Raw genomic sequence first — 23,851 nt, 5'->3', positions numbered from 1 at the left:
TGAGAAATTTTAAGTGTGCCTGCAGCTCGCTAAGTGTGTGCAACCTTGTATAGCAGTTGGTGTTAGCATTAGCATCCTTGTTTAGCAGTTGGTGTTAGCATTAGCATTTTGCATTAACATTAACATCATTATTCAAATTTTTTACATCTGCATTTTTATCATTAGCTTTAACATTAACATATTTATTAGCATTAGCATTAGCATTTGTTAGCATTAGCATTAGCATTTGTTAGCATTAGCATGTGTTAGCATTAGCATGTGTTAGCATTAGCATTTGTTACCATTATTATTTGTTAGCATTAGCATGTGTTAGCATTAGCATTTGTTAGCATCAGCAAGTGTTAGCATTAGCATTTGTTAGCATTAGCATGTGTTAGCATTAGCATTTTTGTTAGCATTATCATATGTTAGCATTAGCATGTGTTAGCATTAGCATTTGTTAGCATTAGCATTTTGTTAGCATTAGCATATGTTAGCATTAGCATGTGTTAGCATTAGCATTTGTTAGCATTAGCATTTTTGTTAGCATTAGCATGTGTTAGCATTAGCATTTGTTAGCATTAGCATGTGTTAGCATTAGCATTTTTAGCATTAGCATTTGTTAGCATTAGCATGTGTTAGCATTAGCATTTGTTAGCATTAGCATGTGTTAGCATTAGCATTTGTTAGCCTTAGCATTTGTTAGCATTAGCATTAGCGGTTAGCCGTTGGGACTGTGGGACCACCCACCGAGTTTGAGACCAGTAACGTTTTGGGAAGTGGAGACATGGCTGTTTAAAGCCCAGCCAATAGGAATGCAGAGGGGGCGGGGCTTAAGCAATCACAGATCATTCCTATTTGCCATGTAAGTACACACAGCGAGTTTCGAGACGGTACCATGCTGCAAACTGGAGATATAGCTGTTTAAAGCTAAGCCAATAGGAAGATGGGGGAGGGGCTTAAGAGGGGCGGGGCTTAAGTAATAAGTCCCTATTGGCCGTTTAAGTCCAGACACCAAGTTTCAAGACGGTACCATGCTGTGAACTGGACTAGTGGCTGTTTAAACCCAGCCAATAGGAATACAGAGGGGGCGGGGCTTAATCAATTACAGCCCATCCCTATTGGCTGGAAAAAGACCAAAGTTGTGTGTGCATTTTAAAGTTTAAATGACGTTGCTAGGCAAAAGTGTGGCAGAGTTATGTGGCGTCAAAGTTTCTGGGTTTTTTTTCCGAGTCCCCCATTCAAAGTCAATGGGGGTTTTTGCGCATAGTTTTTTACAAATTACGTTGCCATCGTAACACGGATCGGAAAGAAAAGTAATAGCACACCATTCCCGGCCGAGCCGCACATTTTGATGTATATATTGCGGGGGTGGCGTAAATCGTGCGGCAGTTATTACGTGCCGAAATTTCCCCCATTCTAAGTGAATGGGGTTTTTTGGCGTCGTCTTTTGCGAATTACGTCGCAATGGTAACGCGGATCGGAAAGAAAAGTAATAGCACACCATTCCCGGCCGAGCCGCACGTTTTGATGTATATATTGCGGCGGTGGTGTAAATCGTGCGGCAGTTATTACGTGCCGAAATTTGTGGCGAAACACTTACTTACTTAAGTATGGCGGATTACAATAAGTGTTTTGCCATTGCATTGCATGGCAGGCACACTTAATAAAGTGTCTGTCTGTGATTGGCACATAGAAATGTGGCTAAAAGCTTATGTTTCATACATAAAAAAATAGCACAACCTACTGTGTAATGAAAGGTAGAAAAAACTGCACACTTTGGCCAAAATGGCTGAAAATCAATCAAATAGCTACCAAGCCCCCCTAAATTAGAATAATGCCAAAAACAAAAGACTAAAGAATAAATGCACTAAATCATAATTATTACAATTATGGTATAGAATATGTATTTAAGTACCACAGTGTGTCACAGCATCTGTCATTAACCCTTGGATGCATGACCAACCAATACCTACACTCTTCCATGAGTGGGGTCAAAAACGACCCCAATTAAAATCAATGTATTTTTGCAATAAACAACTTGCTCTCACACGTAACTCTGCCATACTTTTGCCTAGCAACGTGATTTCAACTTTAAAACACTCACACGACTTGGGCCTTTTTTCTGCCAATAGGGACAAGCTGTAATTGTTGAAGCCCCGCCCCCTCTGTCTACTAAACGCATGCAGCAGCTGTCACACTTTGCTCTCACACTTTTCTCTCACACGTAACTCTGACATACTTTTGCGTAGCAACGTGATTTCAACTTTAAAACGCTCACACGACTTGGCACTTTTTCCGGCCAATAGGGACGAGCTGTAATTGTTGAAGCCCCGCCCCCCCTGTCTTCCTATTGGCTTGGCTATAAACAGCCATAACTCCATTTTGCAGCATGGTACCGTTTCGTAACTTGGTGTCTGGACTTAGACAGCCAATATGGACGAGCTGTAATTGTTGAAGCCCTCCCCCTCTGACAAGTCTGTTGTTTCCACCCGCCCTGACGGTCACTTCTCGCCCTTAGGGTGTCTTACTGGCAATAGTAGTAATAGTAGTAATAGTAGTAGTAATAGTAATAGTAGTATTTGGACACTGCTCCTACAATTCTTACCCTAAAATCACGCAAATCGGTACACACTATGTCTACACTCATCTCATCAACATGACGGTCGCTTACCTCCCGAATAGGGAGTCTTACTGGTAATAGTAGTAATAGTAGTAATAGTAGTAGTAATAGTAATAGTAGTGATATCAATAATAATAGTTGCAACCGTAGGTCGCAAGTTTAGTATGTGAACGGTCACAGCTTGTAGGTAGGTATTAGGGGTGCAACATATCGAACCGAATATCGAAAATCGAATCGAACCGAGAAATATCGAACCGAATGACCCTGTATCGATGTATCGAACAATACAATACAATACCACTCCACATCCCCCCTGGAACCCCCTCAAGGACCCCTATGGGTCCGCAGAGCCCACTTAGAGAACCACTACCCGATAGGTTGGGTACCGTATTGTTCAAAGTTAAAACAAAATAATACATAGTTATAAAAATACATTTATAAATCAAGGACATTTCTGTTTATTTTTTGTATCGAAAAAGTATCGAACCGTGACACCAAAATATCGAACCGAACCGAAACGAGAATTTTGTGTATCGTTGCACCCCTAGTAGGTATGTATGTATGTCTCTCTGTCATGCCTGACACTGTGGTTCTATGGGTTTGTCGCTCTGACATCAAGCTCTGATGTCAATGTGATGTCAGGGGAACCATTCTAACAGAATGTGTTTGCCGCTCTGGCTTCACTGTGATGTCACACTAAACGTTTTTATGCCCATACATGGAGATCCCTGTCTGTAGAACCTGCCACACAGATTTGGGATGTCTTGGCCTTATGTCTTGGCCATATATGGATTCTGTTAGTGTTGTATGTGGACGATGTGGTCTCCATATATGGGTATTCCCATATGAAGTCCTGTTAGATATGGGCTTAATATTAATGACTTCAGGGAACTCCATGTATGGGCATAAAAGGGATTCTGTTAGTTTGACATCATAGTGAAGCCAGAGCGTGATGTCAGAGCGGCAAACCCATTCTGTTAGAGTGGTTCCCCCGACATCACAGTGACATCAGAGCTTGATGTCAGAGCGACAAACCCATAGACCCACAGTGTCAGGCGTGACAGAGATACATACATACATATGGACAAGATTTGACCGTTCACATACCGGTACTTGCAATCTACGGTCGCAACTATTATTACTACTACTATTACACTATTACTACTTTTATTACTACTATTACTACTATTACCAGTAAGCGACCGTCAGGGCGGGTGGAAACAACAGACTTGTAAGAGGGGGCGGGGCTTCAACAATTACACCTCGTCTATATTGGCCATCTAAGTCCAGACACCAATTTTCGAGACTGTATACAATGCTGCAAACTGGAGTTATGGATGTTTAAAGCCCAGCCAATAGGAGGGAAGAGGGGGCGTGGCTTCAACAATTGCAACTCATCCCTATGGCATTCTAAGTCCAGACACCAAATTTCGAGACGGTACCATGCTGCGAACTGGAGTTATGGATGTTTAAAGCCCAGCCAATAGGAAGACAGGGGGGGCGGGGCTTCAACAATTACAGCTCGTCCCTATTGTCCGGAAAAAGTCGTGTGAGCGTTTTAAAGTTGAAATCACGTTGCTACGCAAAAGTATGCCAGAGTTACGTGTGAGAGCAAAGTGTGACAGCAAAGTGTGACACCTGCTGCACGCGTTTAGTAGACAGAGGGGGCGGGGCTTCAACAATTCCAGCTCGTCCCTATTGGCGGAAAAAAGGCCAAAGTCGTGTGAGTGTTTTAAAGTTGAAATCACGTTGCTAGGCAAAAGTATGTCAGAGTTATGTGTGAGAGCGAAGTAGTTTATTGCAAAAATGCATTGATTTTAATTGGGGTCATTTTTGACCCCACTCATGGAAGAGTGGGGTAGTGATACAAAAACTGCAATTTCTTAAAAATAATCAAAGGAATGATAAAAATGCAAATGGCCTCATGTCACAAACATGTTTTATGAGGAATACCTGGAATATGAAAATATTTAAACTTTTAATTTTAAAGATATTGAAGAATAACAACCCCTGGGGTCATTTTTGACCCCACTCATGCATCCTAGGGTTAAAAAAAGAAAAAAACTGTGTCACAGCATGTCATTTTACATCAACCCCGCCCAAAAAACAACAAAAAAAAAAAACAGTGCAACATCAGTCTTTTGTTGGCGTAAGGAAATGTAATCTTGTACTGCCAGTTCATGGTCGGGCCATCGGCAACTAAACCGGCAACCCCTTTGAGCGTCTCATTTCTTGGGGAGGGTGATCAGGCGTCCTGCGGGGGAAAAAGCAATACCTGTCAAAGCAACATCCCTGTTGATGTTGATGTTGACCTTGAGCTGCAGTCAGATGGCATCTCATCCATCTGGGTCACTCAAGCACACGCGATTGGCCAATCAGAGTAGCCCCAGAAACCCAAGAAACAAAGTGGAACGCAACAGCCAACGTGGACGATACAAACACAGTGGAACGTAAAAGCAAAGGTGATACACCCTCCTCTACAATCAATCAGAGTAGCGCAAAGGTGATACGCCCGCCACTACAACCAATCAGAGTAGCCCCAGAAACCCAAGAAACAAAGTGGAACTCAACAACCAAAGTGGACAATGCAAACACAGTGGAAAGTAACAGCACCCTCCCCTACAACCAAGAGTCTAGCTGCACTAGGCTAAGGCTGTGCAAGCACTGGTTCAGCAGCCTGCTGTTGATTAGGTACAGTAGGATTGCACTATGGTACTTTTATTGCACTATTGTACTTTATCTCTTTATTTTTATTCTTTAGCCGTGTATGGGGGGCTGTGCGCAAGCCACGGAAGCGAGTATCTTTGGAGTGGATCGTCGCGAGTGGACAGGGATTATTTTCCTATTCCAGGACACCCGTGCACATATTTTGATGGCTCCCGCGAGCAAATCGGAGCGACACTGAATATTCTATGAAGGTTAGTGGAAAAACTCTCAGAAAGCGTGGAAGGGAACAACATACAGTAAGTCGAAAAACAATGTTGGCAGTCAACCAGTTAATACAACAGTGCATAGACGAGAGAGTGCTACTTGGCAAGAGTGAGTTCTATGTTTCTCCATCGAACGGTGTTTAGCAGGGAGAACGGAAAAGAAATCCCCCGAAAAACCAATAATAAAAAAAAATGTGTGTGTGTGTGTGTGTGTGTGTGTGTGTGTGTGTGTGTGTGTGTGTGTGAGTGGGTGGGTGGCGGCCCGCCACTCCTTCATGCATAGGGAAACACTGGTGCACAGTAGGCACAGTGATGTCAACGTTTCCTCTGATGATTGTGTGTGAGCACGGCTGTAGGTTTTAAAACGTGACGAATTGTGCGTAGCAGCTCTGAAAAGTTGCGCATGTGCAATAATGGATTTCCCACGGCATATATTATTATTTGTGCATAGTGTGGAAGCAAGTGCACAACTGGTGGGGTAGAAGAAGGCACCCGGATAAACAGAATATTCCTTCTCTCTCTTGATTTCTCAAGTTATGACAAAACGGTGACTCGTAGCACTCGGAATATGGCAGTAATGGATTCCACACATAAAATGTAGAAAAAACATAGTACTTTTCCTCAAATATGCCCACTGTGTATTTTCTAATGTTTTTTTTATGTTTTTAGTTTTTCCATGTCCTGACTTTAGTATGATGAGTTGAATCTGATGTCAGACTTTGTCTCTTTCATTCGCTGTGTGTCGGTGAGCAGTGTAGCGTGGATGTCAACAGGAGACCCAGCTGAGGACATTAAGGACCTGGTGACGGAGGCTCAGAACATGGAGAGGAACAGATATGTTTCAGCTGACAGCTATGTAAGAACCTTATATTCTGACATAAGAGAACATAAGAAAAGAAAAGTGAATATTAATACTTTTACCTAAAATAGGGATGAACCCTAGCGTCCTTATTCTAAAATGCATCACAATGCAACACGTGAGCTTTTAGATTGTCTATTTTAGGCAAACATATTTGGTTTTGAGAGAATAAAGCATTGGACATAGCCCAAGATCAGGGTGAGCTTGTAGATCTTCTATTTTCAAAACTGATTCCCAGAATGTTTTTTTCCGAAATACAGGAAGTAAATGTAATTTCAATTGAAGAACAGTCTGTTGGTTATCAAAAATGTGCACACCAGTCCATGCGAGGTGCAGGTCAACAGAATAAACTAAATATTAAAAGTATAGCCGCAAACCCATAGCTGCCAATGCCAATTCTTATTGTTGACACAGAGACAGAATGCAGTGATGTCGCTGAAAATCCCGCCTGCAATTAAGGAGGGGGTGGGCGCCCTTTTGCAAATGGCAATGGAGGTGGTGCTGGGTGCAGTATATGTATGTTGTCTGCATACAGCCCAATGAGCCCATATGGTAAAGTCTATCTATATCAATACAACACGCTACATGTTTGCCCCAATCTGAGATAAAACCTTTCCTCCACTCCTCCTGGGGAAAGTGTGTCTGTGTGACTGTGTGTCTCAAACACCAGCAGATGGTATGCGTAATGTGCGCATGCATCGATATACAACAACATTGTTTATTAGACACAACCAGGATTACTATAATCTATCTATAAATGCGAGAAATCTCTGTCTGTCTGCGTGTCTGTCTGTCTGTCTGTCTGTCTGTCTGTCTGAACCGTTCGTCCCACCGGCTTCAGATTCGGCACGCGCGTTCCCCGCCGCGGCGCGGAGTGCAGTGCCGGGCCTCGACCCGAACCGACGCACGGTTTTCCCGAACCGGCGCAAAACGTTCGGAATCTCCTTATGCGGGGCTGATTGTTGACATCAGGCTGTTCCGGAGGAAATCGGCGCAAGCACTGACTCATTGTGACATCACATCATAAAAGGCTCTGAGATCACGTACACCACATGAGTCAACAAAAAATGCCATGGTTACGTATTCTGATGTTCCTATATGGGCATAAAAGGACACAGGCAAACATATGGTCAAAACAGCTCTTATGACAACAGGTATAATGGGGTTTGCATTAAAGGGTGGGGCATTCATTCCCTATTTCAAATTCGGCACGCGCGTTCCCCGACGCAGCAGGTAGTGCAGTGCCCGGCCTCGACCCGATCCGATACGCGATTTTCTGGAACCAGCACGACAGGTTCGGATTCTGATGTCTGACATCAGGGTTTTCCGGAACCGGCACTGTGTCTGTATAGATCTCCATTTATGGGCATAAAATGGATGCAGACAGACAGATACGGATATCTCCATATATGAGCATAAATGGACACAGGCAAACAGATGGTCAAAGATCTCCATATATGGGCATAAAATGGACGCAAAAAGACAGATACAGATATCTCCATATATGGGCATGAATGGACACAGGCAAACAGATGGTCAAAACGGGTCCTATGACAACAGGTATAATGGGGTTTGCATTAAAGGGGGAACCAGCACTGTGTCTGCAACACAGTCGGAGGCACAGACAGATACAGATATCTCCATAATGGGCATAAAGGGACACAGACAAACAGATACAGAGATCTCCATATATGGGCATGAAATGGATGCAGACAGACAGATACAGATATCTCCATATATGAGCATAAATGGACACAGGCAAACAGATGGTCAATACTGGTCCTACAGAGATCTCCATATATGGGCATAAAATGGACGCAGACAGACAGATAACTCCATATATGGGCATAAATGGACACAGGCAAACAGATGGTCAAAACGGGTCCTACAGAGATCTCCATACTGTATATGGACATACAATGGACGTAGACAGACAGATATCCCCATATATGGGCATAAATGGACACATGCAAATAGATGGTCAAAACAGATCCTATGACAACAGGTATAATGGGGTTTGCATTGAAGGGCGGGGCATTCATCCCCTATTTACATTGTTCCCGAGTTGGCCAGGGCGCCAGTTACTGTAATTAGTTTTTTGCCATTAGCCTATTATTATTCTAGACGGTCATATAATATCATTGCAGCCCTCCCACACGCAGCTGTCAGCCTGTCACTCAGATTCTCAGAAAGCACTGCAGTCGGCGCTGCTGCTAAATGTCCAACCATGCAACATTACATTAAAGCTATACTGTGTAAGATTCTCAACTAGTGGTCAGTAGCCATATAGCAAACCGCGGTCGCGTTCGCGTCTTTCGCCCGTTTTTCGTACCTTCACACCCCCGCGTCTGCCTCCACAACGCCGAGAGCTATCTTTAGAGGGGTCCCTGGTTCCTGTGCGTTCAGGCATTCCGGAGAAACGGACTATTTCACCCTGCCTGGTAGGCGAGAATTACCTTTTGAGTAAAGAGACACACGGGCGACTACAAATATGGCGACCCCACTTCAAGATGCGCTGCATTGGCCGGTAGTGTACCATGTGTGCATGATCGGCGATGTGATTGGGCAACGTATACACAACGTATACAGATGATGCAGATTACGTAATCATGGCGCGAAATTCTCCCCCCCTCACGGCTCATAGAAAACATATAAAGAGAAGGCTTCAGAAGCTGAAAATAACGGAGTGGGTGTTCTAAAACTTTAGCGATTTAACAGTTAGGACAATTTTAAGATTTGTTTTATAAAAAAAGTTACATAGTAAAACTTTAAGGCCAAACATGCAGGGTATGTATATCGGCCCCTGTGGGGGTCCGCCCCGGTTAGCCTTGTCGTCCCCGATCCCTCGGCCCCATGCGAATGATCTTTCCCCGCTACTGAGACAGGGAAAGATACATTCTGAAAGCAACGTAAACATTGGAAAATGCATGAGCTGTCGCGCTTTCAGTAGTAGGATCATGGTACACCCGGCGTCCACCTCCAGGCTCCATATGCCCAGCCTTTATTTCCACATTAACTGCATGTTCCTTCCTTGTATGTGATACGTGAACTTATGTACACTGCTTCTGCAGTCAGGTGACAGCCTGGTGTGTTTCGTGATTTTGGCCTACATGCTATTCATTTAGGTCCTACATTTAATTTAGTTTTAGATTTTTCTTTATTAAAAAAAGAAGAAAAAAAAAAACTATTATATAAACTATATATTTTTTGTAGGCTGTAAAAAGGTTCAACATTAGGGGCAAGTGGGGCCCCCTCTAAGCTAACCCTCCGCCATGCCAGTGACAGAATGACCAACATTTCGGACAGACAGACAGAAGCTGCCTTCTTCAGGATAAAAAATTAACCTTTGATTACATTCACCTGTTTTATTCCCATTGCTGGCATTCCTCCAAACACAGCTGTTTTTAATTATAGAGCTATTCCGTTTTGAATGTAATTCAGGATGATGTCCAGACTATTATTCATTGTAAATTTAATCAGCACACTAAAATATGTATCTTAAAACATTATAGGATAGAATAATAAGCAACTTGGTAACACACGTTCTGCACTCTGGCTCAGGCTAATGGTGGCTACAAACGATGACATTGCGCATCACGTTACCATCCCATCCCCTAAAAGGCTGTTCCCTTCTGATTGGTTCAGAAAATCAGAGGCTTCCGTTTCAGAGTGATACTTCAAAATAAAATGCAGAAAAAATACACAGATTGCACCCATTGCCGATCAGTGGGGTGTGCCCACTCAATCAGCTAATTTACTAGTGGAAAAGTACTGGGTACAGGTGAAGACTCATATTTACATAAATTCAGGAATAATGTCACAAGCGAATGGCCAATACATATAGGCCTACATGTCTAAATAGCCTAATCGAACAACTACAGAAGAAAAACAAAAAGAACACAGAAGGCCTATAGAAACAGAGATCAAAGTCAATATTAAGACCCATAGGTGACAGAGTTTTAAGAAAATAGATCGTTGAAGCCTCTTGATGTTTCGATGTTTTAGAAAGTTAGTTTGCATCCAGGTTTTAATGTCAGACAGGCAGGTGGTGAAAGTGGAGAGAGTGGTAGCAGTGATGGTTTGTGTGACATGTATTGTATTGGCCATTCGCCTGAGACATTATTCCTGTTTCCTATTTTTGTAAATCTGAGTCTTCACCTGCTCTCCATCTCAACCCAGTACTAGTAAATGGGCTGATTGAGTAAGCACACTGGCAATGGGTGCCATCCAGGTATTTAATGTCACACACACCATTCTTATTTTACCCTGAAGAAGGCAGCTTGTCTGTGCGAAATGTTGGTTATTCTGTCTCTGTGTCCACAAGCGTAAGTGAATGGTGGCATTGAATATCCAAATAATTTGATATTAGATGCCATCCAATGTGTTAATAAGAGTAATATTAAGAATAAGAATAAAACGTTTGAGCGTAAGCGAACAAGTTTTAAAATGCGCCAGAGCGGCTTGTAGTTCAAGGAGCGAGGACCGTCCTCCGCTCCAATTCCACTTCTGTTGGGGCCACGAACCTGTATTGCGCCTCGCATGCGCTTACACAGAGAACAGAGCAGGGCACAAATAATTCTCAGCGTGTGTCACTGATCAGGATTTCACTCTCTCTCTCTCATCCACATGAGTCTGCAGTCGTTTTCCTTCCACTTTGTTTATAAAGTGGTGGAGGAACTCCAATTTTTCAGGGAAGGCTTCCAGAGGCTGGGTGGGCAGTGGATTGATAACTTTGTCAATGGCTTTAAACAGAACTCTGGAGTTATGGGAGTGTGAGGTAATGAGGTTGGAGAAGTAGCTATTTCTGGCCTCTTTGACATCAATCCTCTGAGATGGTCATAAGAGGAGGTGAGCCTATCTTTTTTTTCATTGACTGGCATTGAGGCATGGGTGGTGGAGTTGAATGGGGTAACTAAAAAAGCCTAATGGAACTGATGCCTGGAGTTTGAGTCAAATGTCCGGGAGCGGGATAATGTGCGTGGGATAGGAGCAGGACGAGGGAGCAAAGTGCTGAAGTGTACTGCTTTGTGGTCGGAGGAGGGGAATTCTAAAATATTCACATTGTCCAGGGAGATACCATGAGAGAGCAGCAGGTCGAGGGTATGTCCCTGGGCTATTTACGTTGTCAGATTAAAAGTTTCATACAGTACAATAGAATCTGTAACAAATACAGATGAGGGACAGCAAACATGAATGTTATAGTGGCCGGCCAGGATAACTCTGTCGTACTGGGCCATAATAATTGATAGAAGCTCAGAAAACTCATCTAAAAATCCAGAAACACGTTTTGGTGGTCTGTAGATTAAAACACATAAAATAGGGGTCTTACCATTAATTAAAATAGAGAAAATCTCAAAAGTAGAAAAGCTACCAAAGTCAACCGGGGAACATTTAATGTTATTTCTATAAATCATTGCTAGACCACCAGTATGACTTAATCTAGGGTGATTAAAACATAGAAAGTCTGGCGGGAAGATCTCCAGAAGAGTTGCCACGCCCACATCGCCTGGACTTAGCCATGATTCTGTTATCATAAACAGGTCTGAATTTGTCGATGTAATAAAATCCCTACAGATGAATGATTTGTTTGAGAGAACTCTAACATTGAGCAGACACATCACAAATGGTGAGGTGACAGGTGAGTCTGCAGGTGAGGTGTCACATCTCAGTGTGCGGAGATTAGAAAGGACGCTGCCATGGCTGGATTGGATACCTGGGGCTGACAGCAGTCCTTGTTGTCTAGGTCTAATTATTGTTGTTATATTGAATGTTTTTGTTTGGATAGCAACCTGGATTATATTATTATTTGGGTGGAAATTTGTAGTCAAAGCTGACTCGCTAGAAGGAGGAGGCCCGCCCCGACCACAAGGGGGCGTTGAAGTGAGTTTGTGAGCTGGTACTGTATGTCGGTGACCGGAAGTGGCTGATGACTTGATTGTGTAATCAGATACTCTCTCACACTCCCACGCACGCACAGAGTGAGAATGAGAGACGTGGATCACTGGTAGTACAGCAAATAATAAGAGCAATCGTTCACTTATTGATACAAGCGTGAAAATTGGTACACAAACTACACATCATCTTTGGAGGCCACTCTTCGATTTAAGAAACCGAGCCACTTGAAAATCAAAGATGGCGGCCCCCGAAATCCAAGATGTCCGTCCAAAAACGTGGTTTTTCATTTAGAACTCCAAATACATTGATTTTAAGACCCATATTATGGGTCTTAAAATCAAATATGGGTCTTAAAATCAATGGAGTGTGAGAGAGAACTAAACTCACATTGCTGTAAACCAAAAACCATAATTCCAACCATAATTCCAAAGTCATTGGACAAAACTTGTTGTCGATCTAAGGATAACGTTTTTAGTCACCTTTACCTTAAGTTTTCGGACGGACATCTTGGATTTCGGGGGCCGCCATCTTTGATTTTTAAGTGGCTTGGTTTCTTAAATCGAAGAGTGGCCTCCAAAGATGATGTGTACCAATTTTCTCCCGAAATACTGCTGTTAGGCGCTGCACTATGGAGCTGCACACACACACACACACACACACACACACACACACACACACACACACACACACACACACACGTACACAGAGAGAGGAAGAATGAGAGAGAGGTGGAGCCACACACATACACATACACACACACGAGGAGCGAGTGCTCTCCCCCGTCAGAAGCACGCATGCACAACCCGCACGTGGATCGAACGTCAATTTCAGTTCAATTCGCGATTTAAATAGAAATCGTTCCAGCCTTACTGTTAACAGCTTGATGTAGCTTGACTCTCATTGTCTGTTGATTTGTGAAACACAGGGTGATTACAATGACTTGATGGAAGAGAAGTGGTCTGAGCTGGAGAAGAGTATGGGTAAGATTCTAGCCTCTGACTCTCTCTCCCTCTATCTCACGCACGCACGCATGCACGCACACGCGCGCGCACACACACACACACACACACACACACACACACACACACACACACACACACACACACACACACACACACACACACACACACACACACACACACACACACACACAGAATAGTGAGTCTAGGGTTGTGTTTGAACTAACAGTAACATGCGTCCATTTAACTCTTACTTCATACTGGAGGGGAGGGGCAACCTACAAGTATAGGCCACCGAAGTCCTGATGTCACTGCCGCTAGAGGGCGCTATCTTCCCGATTCCCGTTAGTGGAATCTTAGATCCCGTCAAAGAACTGTGTTCCAAAAATAAACAAATCATTCCTGGCATTTTTGTCAGGATGTTGGCCTTGCATCGTTTATGATATTCATTCATATTTGATATATCCTGTTTCTGGCAAAAATTTAGTTAATTCTGCCTTAAAGGACAACTCCGCCCTAAATCACTTCTAGGCTTCTAGGCCCCTACTTATATTGATCCAAAATTACTGTCCATGCATGGGTCTATTAGGCAGAATTCCCTGTTTCCCCTTTAGAACCCAGCAGCTCTCTTAGCATAGGTGTGGAGCCTATAAGGCAAGCCTATCGCTTTTACACTATTTGTTGTGGTTATAAGTGTTTTTATTTTTTATGAATGTGTTACTAGTTGTCATTACAAACACATCCATGCCATCGTTGTCCCACACAAGCCATCACACTATGCTAAACAGATGTTATGCTTTTATGTGTTTTGCCCAGAAAAGATGCCCTTTGATTGGTCAGTACAGTCACTTTGATTGGCAGTTGTGACGAATGTTTACCCCAAAACATGATTTATGAGATTGTGGTGGCTTGTCTGGGACAACCAAGGCATGGCTGTTTTTGTAATGACAACTAGAAAAGGAAAATCACGTTTGACCGCAACAAATAGTAAGGGATAGGCTTATAGGCTCCACTCTATGCTGTGAGGGCTGCTGGGTTCTGCTGGAGAAACTGGACAACAGGGGAATTTCTGCCTAATAGACCCCATGGACTAGCCTGGCTCCAGCCAATAGACCCGCCCACTCTCTGAGTGAACTGCATCTCTTGGTCTGGATGTGTCATATGACGTGGCTCTTGCTAACGAAAACCTCTCAAACCGAGCGAAACCGACCAATGAATTCAAAGCAAGAGAGAGGGGGGGTGGGGTGAAAATCAACAGAAACAGTGGAGGGAGGGGTGGCTGCGTGGCTCACCAGAGTTCTTAATTGCTCCCTTTGAACTTCAAAAGGGCAGTCATTGATTGAGCCATACAAGTGTCGAATAGCTCGTTAGTGATTCTCTCTAATCAGTGAAACATCAAAGACAGTGACCTGTTGGGTGCATGTCATTGAGGGGAGGGGGAGGAGGGATTGTTTTGTGTGCAAAAGTCAAACACAACCCCTCCCACCAGATCGCTTGTGATTGGGAATTTCAAATTTGAAATCCCCTCCCCTTTTCAATCAAATAGTATGCAGACAGGCTCAGACTCTTAAGCTCCAGCGTAGAGTCTTGAAATCAGGCTACCCATGGACAGTAATTTTGGATCAATACAAGTAGGAAAATTTGCCTAGAAGTGATTTAAGGCAGAGTTGTCCTTTTAAGAATCGTAAACTACACTTCCGGGACGCTTCCGGGTCTGAAATCCCTGTCGCTACTAGCCGTGTTCATGCGAAATGTAGTTGTTGGGTTTTGTTTGACTCGTTATTTTAATCACCCTGCGAGAAGAACTCGTCTTATTAGATAAGCTTCAGTAATAGACCAGGCAGAAGTACACTTTATACACACCCAGTATGGTCCCCCTGACCCTCCTTTGTAAATACCTTTTATTCCTTTTAGTTGACCGTGTACCACTGGTACAAGGTTTAATTGAGTTTAAAGTGATATTTATGTACAGTCATAAAACAATGTAGGCCTACTGTATGCCTCATGTCCTCTATGCTCATCATGTGTAATGAATGTTTGTTTGTTGTTCTTCTGTAGAGAAAGACAGTGATGAGCACTTGAACATAAAACAGCCTCTTGTGAAGTGGATGCAGTCCATAAGTCAGAGATCAACATCTCCCCTTCCTATTGGTGACAAGGTGATTATAGTTTTACAAGTGTTATTCATTTTTCCCCAAGCCGTAGTTTTAGTATTTTACATATAATGTAAAACATATGATATAGAATATTTGTCAGGATTAAATAAAATCAGGAAAACGTGATGAATAATAAAAATCCAACCAAACAGCATACCATTAAAAAAAGAAGAAAAATAAAACTCAAACTAATTTTGCTCATTCATGTCATTCATGTGAACATGGTTTTACACTTTTACTGACGCTAAACGATAATATTTGGGGAATTTCTGATACTTCCGTGACCGTGGAGTCCCATTTCTCAGTGGATTTGTCATCTATGAAGTTTAAATAACACATTTGCAAGCATTTGTTTTGCACAAAAAACATTCCTTGGGCTAAAAATGGACCCTACAAAACTGTGAAAAGTGATGACTCATCACTAAACCATACTTAACCATACATTTGTGGGGTCCATTTTTAGCCCAAGGAATGTTTTTTGTGCAAAACAAATGCTTGCAATGCATTCAGAATCATGAAAAACCCCTAGATAGACCACTCACATGCTACTTAAAGAAGATCTTTTTTTTTGTAAGTGAATTAGAGCCATCTTTAATTCTTATTTTACGACCAGATCCCATGGGAAAAGTGCTTGGATCCGTACATTTTTGAATTCAGCGCACAAACATACACTGTTAGCCCTTGCTGTAAATTTATAGCTAAATCGGAACAGTATTATACTGTATTAGTATCAGACAGTATTATACTGTAAACAGCAAAGCATTCTGTGAGAGAAAATTTCTTTTTTACAGCAATTTAAGAGAATGTAATTATCATAGGAATTGCTGTAAATTTGCTGTTAAAAGCAAAGCATTCTGGGAGGGAAAACATACATTTTTACAGCAATTAAAGAGAATGTCATTATTGTCAGGAATTATTGTTTAACAGCAAAGCATCCTGGGAAGAAGACAGCAAAGTAATCTGGGAAAAGCATTTGTCTAGTTATTAGGGGCATTTTCTAAGCTCATGTGAGCTAAAAATGCTTAATGTGTCATGTCCATGGGTCTGCCCAGGCAAGCTGACTGACATTTTGTCAGAATTTGATTTGACAGTATTTGAGCCTCAAACCCTAACCCTAGCTGCTATCTCTAGGTTAGGGTTCAGCTCATAGAGTTATAAGAAGAATAGAACTCTAACGGGTTGAGTTTTGGACCATGCTTATCTTCTCTGTATTGTTCCAATTTTAAGAATGTCACAGACATTGTTAAAATTGGTACTATACAGAGATGATTAGTAGGCCGGGGGCCAATTCTGAAATTGGCACAAATTGGTACCACCCAAGGTGACCGTACGTTTTTTACATTTTCGTCTTCGTACATGTCTCTAGTTTACATTTTGGTATGATAACTCTTCCAATCGCCCAGCTTATTGACAGTTATCACTCCCTAAACAAACCAATATCCATATGAAACAGTGATGAGTATATACTGTATAGTGTGGTACGATGTGTACTTCCGTAGGATTTTTGGGCTACTTTTTTATTATTTTTTTGCAGATCCTGGTTCTAGAGAGTCCAAACTATGAGAAAATGATGGGTGCCAACTTTTCCGGACCCCCACCCCCTATCTGGGGGTCATCTAGTTTGGGGCCTCCCAGAACAGTACGCCAGCCAGTTAATATCCAATTTTCTTAATATTAGGGTTGTTTTCTAGGTTTTAAAACATTCTGAGTTCATTTATTACAATTTTGAAGCAGCCAGAATAACCTTTCTGACATTTGGTTGGGGTCTTTCCTCACCTGGGACCCCCCAGACGCCGGACCCCTGTGCCTATCTCAGTACTCGCTCTGCTCCTGCTCCAGAACAATGTCATATTAGATCATAATTGAATAAATGTTTTAGTTTTTTTTACTCTGAAAACAAAAATGAGTAGTAGCAAATACCAGGGGTCTTCCACAGGGGCTTCGGGACCCCTAGGGGGTCCTCAGAGTTACTACATAGTGTACTTCTAATGATTTTTTTGCGTAACTTAATTTTTTTACTGCTTTGGCTTTTATAGGGACCAAAGTGTCAGAAAATGATGGGTGTCAGATTTTCCCAACCCCTGCCCCTTTTCTGGGGGGGTCATCTATTTTAGGACACTGTAGAACAGTATGCCAGCCAGTTAATGTCCAATTTTCATAATATTAGAGTTGTTTTGAAGGTTTTAAAACATTCATATATTGCACTTTTGAAGCAGCCAGAATAAGCTTTCTGACTTTTGGTGGGGGTCTTTCCTCACCTGGGACCCCCGGAATTACTCCTGAGCCTATCTCAGTACTCATTACAGTCCTTGCTCTGCTCCTGGTCCAGAACAGTGTCAAATTAGATCATAACTGAAGCATAAAAGCTTTTGTAGCTGGGCTCTGACAACAAAAATGAGTAGCTAATACCAGAGGTCTTCCACAGGGGGTCTGGGACCCCCAAGTGTCCTCAGAGTTACTACAGGGGGCCAGCCAAATGGCTATTCCAGTTTTGGCCCTATTCTTGCAACCAGTTCTGCAATTTGCTAACTATTTTTGAATAATATTAGAAACTGTTAGTTTTATGCATCCTGGGTTTATGTAGTGTACTTGATGGTTTATTAGTATTCTCAGTATTATTTACTAGTAAGATGCCTCAGGGTGCCAATTCTTTGCCATCTGACCAGTGATGTATATCGGTGTACAGATGTACAGATCCATGTACTGTATATTGAGATGTGCTGTGAGAGCCCAAACATGCTTACTCAGTTATTTGTTATGACAACTGACATCAATACCCTTCATGGAGATCCCTGTCTATAGAACCAGTCACACAGATATAGGCTGTCTTGGCCATCTGTCTTGGCCATATATGGATTCTGTTAGTGTGGCATGTGGCCGATGTGGCCTCCATATATGGGCATTCCCATATGAAGTCCTGTTAGATATGGGCTTAATATTGAAGACATCAAGGAACTCCATATATGGTCATAAAAGGGATTCTGTTAGTGTGCCATCACAGTGAAGCCAGAGTGTGATGTCAGAGCGGGCATGCAAAACAACGTGTCCATTTACCACACACACACACACACACACACACACACACACACACACACACACACACACACACACACACACACACACACACACACACACAGTCATCTTGTCATACATCTTGAATGTATGACCTCAGCATCAAAGGCTGGATTAGTATGTCCCTGTGACAAACTATTATTATGTCCACTGTCCAGGGGTACTTGTACATCAAGCTGCCTCACTGAAACAGGACATAGACTCCTGCCCTATGAGCCTCAGGGCTGGGCAAGGCTTACTTATTTCCATCAACATTGGAGTAATTGGAGCACTTTGGTCCAACAACCCCGCATCTGTGATAATGCAGGGTAATGGGATGGGATTTCAGTCAAAGAACTTGGAGCTGCACTGCTACCACATATCCTCCATGCCAGCTACATCACAATGCAGTATAAATGATACTTGACAAATTGCCCTGAGCTTCCACCAATTGAAGAAAATGGATGGAATTCAGAGAGTGGAGGGTATTTTCCAGTCAGATGTCTTGGCTGACTGGGAGGTTGGGGTGACCAGAGATTTGGCTTGCCCCTTGTAGTAACTCTGAGGCCACCTGGGGGTCCCATACCCCCTGTGGAAGACCCCTGGTATTAGCTACTCATTTTTGTTGTCAGAGCCCAGCTACAAAAGCTTTTATGCTTCAGTTATGATCTAATTTGACACTGTTCTGGAGCAGGAGCAGAGCAAGGACTGTAATGAGTACTGAGATAGGCTCAGGAGTCATTCCGGGGGTCCCAGGTGAGGAAAGACCCCCACCAAAAGTCAGAAAGCTTATTCTGGCTGCTTCAAAAGTGCAATATATGAATGTTTTAAAACCTTCAAAACAACTCTAATATTATGAGAATTGGACATTAACTGGCTGGCATACTGTTCTGCAATGTCCTAAAAATAGATGACCCCCCAGAAAAGGAGCAGGGGTTGGGAAAATCTGACACCCATCATTTTCTGACAGTTTGGTCCTTATAAAAGCCAAAGCAGTAAACAAATAAAGTTACGCAAAAATCATTAGAAGTACACTATGTATGTAGTAACTCTGAGGACCCTCTAGGGGTCCCGAAGCCCCTGTTGAAGACCCCTGGTATTTGCTACTACTCATTTTTGTTTTCAGAGTCCAGCAACAAAAACATTTATTCAATTATGATCTAATATGACATTGTTCTGGAGCAGGAGCAGAGCGAGTACTGAGATAGGCACAGGGGTCCGGCGTCTGGGGGGTCCCAGGTGAGGAAAGACCCCAACCAAATGTCAGAAAGGTTATTCTGGCTGCTTCAAAATTGTAATAAATGAACTCAGAATGTTTTAAAACCTACAAAACAACCCTAATATTAAGAAAATTGGACATTAACTGGCTGGCGTACTGTTCTGGGAGGCCCCAAACTAGATGACCCCCAGATAGGGGGTGGGGGTCCGTAAAAGTTGGCACCCATCATTTTCTCATAGTTTGGACTCTCTAGAACCAGGATCTGCAAAAAAAATTAAAAAATAGCACAAAAATCCTACGGAAGTACACATCGTACGACACTATACAGTATATACTCATCACTGTTTCATATGGATATTGGTTTGTTTAGGGAGTGATAACTGTCAATAAGCTGGGCGATTGGAAGAGTTATCATACCAAAATGTAAACTAGAGACATGTACGAAGACGAAAATGTAAAAAAAGTATGGTCACCTTGGGTGGTACCAATTTGTGCCAATTTCTGGCTTGTAGTAACTCTGAGGCCACCTGGGGGTCCCATACCCCCTGTGGAAGACCCCTGGTATTAGCTACTCATTTTTGTTGTCAGAGCCCAGCTACAAAAGCTTTTATGCTTCAGTTATGATCTAATTTGACACTGTTCTGGAGCAGGAGCAGAGCAAGGACTGTAATGAGTACTGAGATAGGCTCAGGAGTCATTCCGGGGGTCCCAGGTGAGGAAAGACCCCCACCAAAAGTCAGAAAGCTTATTCTGGCTGCTTCAAAAGTGCAATATATGAATGTTTTAAAACCTTCAAAACAACTCTAATATTATGAGAATTGGACATTAACTGGCTGGCATACTGTTCTGCAATGTCCTAAAAATAGATGACCCCCCAGAAAAGGAGCAGGGGTTGGGAAAATCTGACACCCATCATTTTCTGACAGTTTGGTCCTTATAAAAGCCAAAGCAGTAAACAAATAAAGTTACGCAAAAATCATTAGAAGTACACTATGTATGTAGTAACTCTGAGGACCCTCTAGGGGTCCCGAAGCCCCTGTTGAAGACCCCTGGTATTTGCTACTACTCATTTTTGTTTTCAGAGTCCAGCAACAAAAACATTTATTCAATTATGATCTAATATGACATTGTTCTGGAGCAGGAGCAGAGCGAGTACTGAGATAGGCACAGGGGTCCGGCGTCTGGGGGGTCCCAGGTGAGGAAAGACCCCAACCAAATGTCAGAAAGGTTATTCTGGCTGCTTCAAAATTGTAATAAATGAACTCAGAATGTTTTAAAACCTACAAAACAACCCTAATATTAAGAAAATTGGACATTAACTGGCTGGCGTACTGTTCTGGGAGGCCCCAAACTAGATGACCCCCAGATAGGGGGTGGGGGTCCATAAGAGTTGGCACCCATCATTTTCTCATAGTTTGGACTCTCTAGAACCAGGATCTGCAAAAAAAATTAAAAAATAGCACAAAAATCCTACGGAAGTACACATCGTACGACACTATACAGTATATACTCATCACTGTTTCATATGGATATTGGTTTGTTTAGGGAGTGATAACTGTCAATAAGCTGGGCGATTGGAAGAGTTATCATACCAAAATGTAAACTAGAGACATGTACGAAGACGAAAATGTAAAAAAAAGTATGGTCACCTTGGGTGGTACCAATTTGTGCCAATTTCAGAATTGGCCCCCGGCCTATAGCAATGGTCCAAGCTTCTTGGACCATGCTAATCTTCTCTGTGTTGTCCCAATTTTAGCAATGTCAACATTCTGCGGAATCTGCACATATACTGTAGATTTAGTTTAAATACTATGATATACAGTAAGTTACTGAGAAACTTTGAAAGAGAATACAGTAAGTTACTGAAAAAACATTTAACAAGAATACAGTAAGTTACAGAAAAACTTTGAACAGCAATACAGTAAGTTACTGGAAAAAAACTTTGAGCTGGAATGCAGTATTTAACTGTACATCTATTTTCAGTAATATACTTCAATTCCAAATACAGGAAGAGACTGCCAAAAAGACAGCAATAGATAGAACATGTGCTGCCAGTACTTTACTTTAAATCTGCAATGAAAAGGCTTACAGTGTTCCCCTAGGTGCAAATTTTCACGCTTTCTGCTGGAAGTGAACACCTTTTTCACATTTTCTCCCACTATGGGGCAAGGGGGAAGGGTGTGACACACTGGTCAGCACTTCCCATTCACAAGTTCCCAACCATAACCAAGGGGTGAGGGATGCTCTAGCTAGCAGGTCGTAATGGAGCTGGCAAAATGTAAGGTAGTTTGTCCTTTCAAGATGAAGATTCAGTGAGTCATCATCATGTGGAAGTCGGAGTGTACATTTCTTCTTAAGTTTGTGCCAGTTTGAAGCTCTGGCTTGCCCACAGGTAATATCTGCACTCTCACCATGGACGATGGAGAGGACAAATGACTTCATCTCTGCTCTGACATAATCTTTGAACTCCAGACTCTCACCCACCTGTCTTAGGAGCTCTCTTGCCTTAGGATCAAACATCACCTTGCCAATAAATTCTTCTTTCCATGCCCATAAAACCCAGAGGTGTGGTCACCGACGCAGACTGCGGACCAAAAAGGCCCCCACCGCCCCTTCCTCAGCAGAAAAGAACTAGTGCTGCATGGTTAATCGTTTTCAAACCGAAATCGCGATGTGAAATCTCGGCCACAGTTTCTCTGCGAAGTAGACTTCTTCCCAAGCAATATGGAGACGTTTTAATTTTAGAAATCCCTTCATAATTGACTAAGCAATGATCAAATCAAACTGTGGTGACTTTCTTTGCTTCTGCGCATCGCCACACGCTGAAAGTGAAAGTGAATGTGCGTGGGAACTAGGGGTGCTGCAGGTGTTCCAGCACCCCTATAGGGAAGTTTTCATTTTTTATTTAAATAAGAAAAGAACAAATCAAACATAGCAAAAATACGTTGCCTGTTGTTGTCGATTTTATTTATTCATTTATATATATTTGTAATATATATATATATATATATATATATATATATATATATATATTTTTTTTTTTTTTTTCATTATAAAATGGATTAAAATACGATTAAAAATATTAGGCCTATTATTTTTTCGCGGGAAGGACCCATAGCCGCAGGAAGGCCCCATAGCAGAATCATGCTTAGGGCCCCCATGTGCCCAGAAACGGCTCTGTCACTGCCAGTGATTACATGGAGTGGTATGATGATGTCTGCAGCCTCTTCTGAGAGCATGGCATGGCAGTTGATCAATACATGCTTGCGTTAAATCAGAAGATCACCTCTGAATTTTTGTGACATAAGCAACTGCCCCAGAGTAGTTCCCATTCCTCAGCTTAGCATAAGTAGAGAGCATCATTGTATCTGCCTCTGGGTGCTTGAAGACATAGTCCCTGTTTGTCATGCCAGTTGTCAGGTTCGTTGACATTGCACCAGACGAACTTGTGCTTTCAACTGTTCCTTCACAAGCTTCTGCAGTCTCACCTTGTTTCCTGAGTTGACCATGAGTTGGTTGAACTCTGCAGCGCCTGGGAACTTGTCTTCAGGCTTGGAGAAAACATTTGGGATGTGTGGATGTTTTGCTGCTCGACGATCATGCTCATCATGATACTGAAGAGACGGTCATATTTGTCATTGACGAGGATAATGAGATGTGCATCTGGATAGCGTGAGAATATGATAGAACATATTTTATCCAGGTAATCACTCCAGAGGTAATCTGAGCCTTCCCTCTTCCTAACCTCACAGTCCTCAGGTGTGGGGGTCGCTAGCCTCCAGGTCAGTCCCATGTCCACAAGGGTGACATGATCTTTTGGTTTTTCTGCAACTGGGTCTAGGTTGAACAACTCTAACAACTTGCTCTTAACAGTCTTGTGCATTGACCCATCTACGTTGTAGAGTGAAAGGCACTCATCAGTCACTCTACCTTCAAGGGCTGACTCAAGTTGAATCATTCCTGATCCCTCAGCAAGGTCCACCAGGGCTGCTAGCCCCTATCACTCCATCTGGGCCACCTTCATAATTGCAACAGATGGTGTACAGATCATTTCGCTACTGAAATTCCGTCTTTTGTTGCAGTGAGAGGCTTAATCTTGGTGAACACTTGATCTTGAAGGAATGTTTCAACCTGAGTTCGGCCATCTAAAAGTGCAGTCTTGAAGTCATGCACTACCTCT

The 23,851-nt window shown here is 42.5% G+C and overlaps 1 protein-coding gene across 1 annotated transcript in view; it reads left to right on the top strand.

Moving 5' to 3' along the window:
• Positions 1 to 23,851, top strand: part of LOC308295003 (uncharacterized protein) — a gene marked incomplete at its 3' end in the record, with an annotated part of 61,661 nt that overhangs the window by 16,039 nt on the left and 21,771 nt on the right. The window contains exons 8-10 of the mRNA XM_080737939.1: positions 6,286 to 6,388; positions 13,212 to 13,266; positions 15,304 to 15,404. Of these exons, the coding sequence (XP_080594065.1) occupies positions 6,286 to 6,388; positions 13,212 to 13,266; positions 15,304 to 15,404 (259 nt within the window). The remainder of the gene's footprint in view (positions 1 to 6,285; positions 6,389 to 13,211; positions 13,267 to 15,303; positions 15,405 to 23,851) is intronic.

Source organism: Nannobrachium achirus (genome assembly GCF_963921795.1).
Source record: "Nannobrachium achirus genome assembly, chromosome: 12".
Taxonomy (NCBI): domain Eukaryota; kingdom Metazoa; phylum Chordata; class Actinopteri; order Myctophiformes; family Myctophidae; genus Nannobrachium; species Nannobrachium achirus.
This window is presented reverse-complemented; position numbering and strand designations above follow the sequence as displayed.